This window comes from Oryzias melastigma, linkage group LG18 (genome assembly GCF_002922805.2).
Source record: "Oryzias melastigma strain HK-1 linkage group LG18, ASM292280v2, whole genome shotgun sequence".
Taxonomy (NCBI): Eukaryota; Metazoa; Chordata; class Actinopteri; order Beloniformes; family Adrianichthyidae; genus Oryzias; species Oryzias melastigma.
In genome coordinates this window covers 24,591,079-24,597,078 of record NC_050529.1, presented here as the reverse complement: position 1 = coordinate 24,597,078, position 6,000 = coordinate 24,591,079, and the positions used below count along the sequence as shown (strand labels likewise).

The 6,000-nt window shown below is 37.9% G+C and overlaps 1 protein-coding gene across 2 annotated transcripts in view; it reads left to right on the top strand.

Moving 5' to 3' along the window:
• Nucleotides 1-6,000, top strand: part of rap1gds1 (RAP1, GTP-GDP dissociation stimulator 1) — a 39,943-nt gene that overhangs the window by 10,295 nt on the left and 23,648 nt on the right. For both annotated transcript variants that reach the window (XM_024288594.2, XM_024288593.2), the window contains exon 4: nucleotides 3,665-3,790. In XM_024288594.2, the coding sequence (XP_024144362.1) occupies nucleotides 3,665-3,790 (126 nt within the window). The remainder of the gene's footprint in view (nucleotides 1-3,664; nucleotides 3,791-6,000) is intronic.

Here is a 6,000-nt window from a genome sequence, read left to right as displayed (position 1 = left end):
TTCCCCTCGTGAAACCTTTTCTCTGCGCTCGTGAAAGCTCTTCTCCGCGCTCGTGAAACCTCTTTTTCGCGCTCGTGAAATCTCTTCTTTCCCCTCGTGAAACCTCTTCTCCGCGCTTGTGAAAGCTCTTCTCCGCGCTAGTGGGACCATTCTTACTTTCCTGTTAGCTGTCCTGCTTGCCTGAAAAAGTATTCTTACGCTCCTAAAACTAGTTCCGCCCCTTCGTGGAGGACTGTGCACGCGTGGAGCTTCTCCTGTGCACCCGTGTAAAACTCGGCATTGAAAGAAAAAAAAAAAACTGAAATACCAGAGTATCGTTCATTTTTCAAATTAAAACTAAAAATGAAAATGAGGAAAAGGACTTCTTTATTTATTTATCAATTTCTAAAGTACTGTAGAAAAAGGAATCATTTTTGATGTTCCCAATTTAAAAAAAAAAAGGAAAATGAAGAAAGGAGGTCGCAACATAAAAAAGCCTCAGATAAAAAAAACACTTTTTCCTAAGGAACTCCTTACATTTCTAATCAGTCTTTACTCTCTGGTTTTCTATGAATATGTCTATGAAGAGTTTTATTTTCTATCACAAATTAGTTGTTTATTCTCTTTAGCAAAGCTTAAAGCCCCTCTGTACACCAGCTCAGTAATGTTACACAGAGACTACCAATAAAGTTAGTACAGAGTGGATTCATGCCTGTTATTATATTTATAAAATACAGCTTTATAAATGTTCTATGAATTAATGCTGTTGTATTTATCAGCCACATCTTAAAGTCCACTTTGGGAAAACATTGTCCGAATTTGAACCAATCGTGTTTACATTTACAGACCACACACGGGACAGTTTGTTAGCATTAGCAGCTAGCAGCGTAGCATGCTAGCGCCAGTGTGTAACAACCATAGACTTAATATATAATTAGACGCACCATCTCTGACGTCACCCATTGACTTCCACAGTCCCTGAAATGAAGCCTGAATATTCTGCTCATGGCCGCAGCCATATTGGCTGGAGTTAACTCCGCCTCACACGGACGTTCCAAATATGGGGGAAAGGGGCGGGACCGAGTTGACCCGCTTTTCCTTCGGTTTGTTTTAGTTCACGCCCACAGCTCTGCCGTCTGCAGCTCCTCAATGCTAACGGCTAACCGCTTCAATTCTCCAGCAAAGCAGCACCGCGGTGGATTATTGACATCATGAATCTTTACAGGTGAGTACTTGGTGTTTTACACACAATCTGTAAAACGGTGGAAGTGACTTTTAGACAACAATGAAAACGTATTTTCCCGTGTTACGAGTTCAGTACGAACTGAACATCCACTGTTTGAACATTTTATTATGTGCTCCTAAGATATCTTATTTAATAAGAGTTATTTAGTCTTAAGTTACTGTAATCTTTATATACACATTAAAATACACCACAACAGTAATATGATTGTGTAACACGTAGTTTTTCTCTAGTGTTAAATCAAATTGTTGATATATGATCACATGATGCTGTGATTACTAATGAGGAGCATTTCTTTTTACTTCTTAGTTAAGTTAATCATGTCAACGTCCTAAAGCTGGAACTAATATTTAAGTGAATCCTCTAAACACAGTCACAGTGAAGCAGAATGAGCTAATATCAGTCAGAATGTGATGAACATCAGGTCTGAAGAGGTTAAACAGACTGATGCTGCCTCCTCTTCTGCTGACAATCAAACTAAAAACTGTCATGTTCTTTCAAAGATAAACTAATTTTCTTAAAAGATTTGGTTTAAAGATATTCACATGCATTTTGAGCATAAACAAGATGAAATATTTTATTTTGTGTTTAGCTCATCTTTACAGAAACAGCACATGTACAAATATTTTTGAGTGAAATCTATTTTCTTTTCCTTACAATTACAGTTTGGATTAATGGGGACATCATTTTCATTTGGCACCAGAAGGACAGTTCAACAAAACCACCACAGCGACGTGAGCTCGACGAGGACCCACATCACCGGGTTCAGCTGAGGCAGACGGTGGTGGACATCTTTTATTTTTAATTCTACAAGGAAGAGCAGCTCCTGGTTCTCTCATCACTGTGGAGGACGTGAACGGGCGGCGTCTGGAGTCTGGAGCTGTCATGGGGATCGGAGAGAACGTCCAGCCGCTGCTCACTCTTCAACCCAGCAATAAACTTTATTTCTCTTTCATTTTTTACTGATTTTTTTCAGTAGATAGAAATGTACTCTTTAGGATCATTTATTAGGTTCTTTAAATGTATAAAAACAGACAGTATTATCATAGATGATGCTTTCTAACCATGACATGTTTAAAGAGGTCCCTACTTTGAATAAAGGAAAACCAATTCTGAATTTTTAATGATTAATGTTTGTAATGTTTTGAACCATTTCATCTGCTTCAAAAATAAATTTTGTACGATCTGACTTTGACCCACATTTCCTTTTGTCTTACCTATATGCTAAAACAGTGAATAAACAAAAGAGACTGGTCACTCAAATATGTTAAACGCAATTTTTATTGAATCACATCAGCAGAAGTCATCTTCATATGTTAAAATGAGAATTTTACTGCCTTTAAATGTAAATGATGGATTGTTTTGGATTATAAATCCGCTCACCACCAGAAGCAGACCTGAAGAGGAACATACAAGACAAACATTAGATACAATAAAAAAAATAACATTTAATATACATTAAAATCACAAGACAAAGCTAAATATAATATGTACACATTTGTTCAAAATTAAATATTTAAACTACATGTTCTCATTAACTGAAAGTTTCTGTGTCTTCACATTTGAACTTCACATGAAGAGATTCTGGTGTTACTGTAGCAGATCTGAATCATGTCCTTATATGTTATAACTTTTTGATTAAATAAAATAACCATCAGTAAAAATACAGAGAAAACGTCATTTTTTAAACTTTAAACATAATAGATATTAATGTTGCTGAGAATTTAAAAAAATCGAATTACTGGAACTAAAATAAATAATCATAATATACATTAATGATTTATTTCCGGCAAATACAAAGTTATTAATTTAGTACTTACCAGAGAAAAGACACCAGATGACTCCCAGAGCGTATTAGAACAGTTTACATCACGGCAGCAGGACAAAAACCGAAATCTAGCGCTCATGCTAACGCTAAATCTGTAGCAGACCAGCTAAACACCGGAGCACAGCTCCCAGAATCCACCGCGATCGTCACCCGTCAATCAAAGACCGCGCCCCCCTCATTAAGCGAAAATAAATGCTGTTTTAAAAAAAAATTACAAACTTAGAAAAAAATTCACTCCCCTCAGAGTTGTCATGGATCAAATATGCAGCCATTGATGAAATAAAAACTTTAAGCACCAGGCATTAAAGGGGTTTATTAGAGGGCTGAAAATGAGGATTTTAACATAGGAGTCTATGGGAATTTGCTCACTCTAAGGACCAGCCTCTCTGGTCAGTGCCGGTACTGCAACGTTTTGTTACTTCCGGGTTGGCTTCACGTTCCGCCTGCCAGTGTTGGGGGTTGGTAACAACATGCTTTAGTTTTGAAACTGAAATGTTTGGTTGGAGGAAATCTGAATACAGACCAAATAAAAATGTAAAAACTGTGGCCTGTAATTATTCCTCCCGGGCTGTAACTGTACCTGCTGAATAACTAAGCTCCTTTTTTGTCTGCAGAGTTCATGCGGAGTCCCTGTGTGGATGCAGGCCTCATCCCTCCTCTAGTTCAGCTCTTGAACTCCACCGACCAGGAGGTGTTACTGCAGACTGGCCGAGCGCTTGGTAACATCTGCTATGACAGCCGTAAGTGGGAGTTTGCTTCACTTAGAGAACACTAAGTTTCAGGTTTTCAGCACCGTCACATTACTGCAAGCTGATCAACAGTCCAGCCCCATTTCTTTCCTTGTGTGTGTTGTGTGAAATGCTGGGTTTGTAATATGAAGTTTATTCATTCTAACACTTCTCAATCAGCAGCAACTTAAACACTGTGTCCGATTGATGTGTATTACTGAAAGTAATAAGCCAGAAATTGGTCTCCACATTTCATTAAGCTGCAATAAACTTAAATGTAGAAACTGTCCTTGATATAGTTGGATTGTAAAACATGCTGCAAAACCCTTTCTTTTCAGATAAATGTGGAGGTCTCTCCTTACTTCAATTTTTTAATCTCAAATCATCTTATTACTACTGTAAACACCTTATGTTCATGATGCAAAAATCAGCAGAATACTCTCAAAAGGTGCTCCAAACTTTTTGTGACTCAGCATGTTTTCTCAGGAGCTGACTGTGGGGATACAGCCACAACATCTGTTTGTCATGGCAGTTGTTTTGAAACTTTTGCAAACTTTAAAAAAAATCCAGATGACTCGCGTGTCTTTCTCAGCTCAAGGCTGTTTTAAAGGCTGACTTTACAAATTAAATACAGAATAGAATCCATTTTACCATGAAAATTGAATGATTGATTACTTAAATCCTGGAATAAAGTTTTTTTCTTGTATGCCTTTCAGGCCAAAACTTGCTTTCTGTTTTGATATTTAGGATGTTTATTGTATTTTGATGCTCCTCCTCTGTTCAGTATTCATCACTGGTCAGGGAAAACTGTTACCATAGTCAAACAAAATTTGTTTTGGTTGAAGTTTAATGAGATTAAATTGATCTTAACAGTTACGATAAAGATTAGAAAGCAGATAAAGTCTATGTATCACCCAAATGTTGTAGAATCAAATCCAAAATCCTCAGATTGAAAATATATGTTCCTCTATCCACGGGCTGCAGAGCGTTACCATGGTAACATTGCAGGTGTGGTGTGGCAAATGAAAAAGGTATTTAACCCCAAACATTTCCTCTTCATCTTGCAAATTATGTAGGCAGTTTAAAATTGGAGCACGAAATCTGATGATTACTACTTAAATATGAATTCAATGTCCTGATAAAGACAATTTCTAATTCAAAAACTCCTTATAAATTATATAGCATATTGTTTTGTATTTTCCTATTTAAATAGCTTTTAAAAGGGAAACGTCATTTTAAAGAAACACTAGTGAATGTGTTTCCTAAAGGTGAGTTTTTGGTCGTGTTGAATTAAATGTATTGGTTCTGGGAAATATCTGTATTTCCTTTGAGTTGCTGTTTTTAATCTTTGAAAATATTGTCCTTTTAAATGTTGCTTGAATGAAAGAAACAATCCTAGAGCCAGATTAATTTCTCCTGTAAAAGAATGAATGATGTTCTTTTGCAGCACAAGTTTCTAAGAAGTTATAGCTATGACAGTTCATGAGAGTAACTTTACTCAAGTCTGGAGTATGTTCTGATAATGAGATGAATATCATCTTTGTAATAACAGTTGAGTCGGTGTGCAGGTGGAGAGGTGGTGTGCTGCATTCTACTGCTAGCATTGGTTAGCTGTTGGTTTAGCTGCGATGTGTCTCTATCCTGTTGGGAAAGCTCTCATGTGATCTAGTGGGAGCTTGGCTTTTTCATCATGGGGGGGTCAGCAGGATATCAAGTTTGAATAAATGAACTATCCTGACAGTAATTGCAAAGTGCAGGACTTCCATTATTCTTTCTCTAATTGCTTTTCCCCACCCTTATAGTTCCTGGCCAATGACCGAAGAGATCTTAAGTCACATGGTTTTGTTTTCAAGCTTTGGTTCAAAACAGAAATGGCTGGTTGAAGGCCGTTTGAATGCGTAAGGTTCAGAACCAAGTTAATGCTGTGGTCACAAATACAACAGGTTCATGGAGAGGCATCAGCAGAATCTTTAATATTAGCTGCCATCGCCTGATTTGAAACTGTTGCTGAGGTCATGAATGCAGACGGCGGCAGTCAGGCGGGGGTGAGGACCTTACAAAATCGTGTGGCAGCCGGGCGGGTACATGACAGTTGCTGCCGGATCGCCGGCCGGCAGCAACTCTGATTGGACGATATGATGATGTTTGGACGGTGGCCGTCCCTATAAAGTGGCACCGCTGGGGGTATATGAAAAACAGACCACTCTACACCCCTGGTCGTT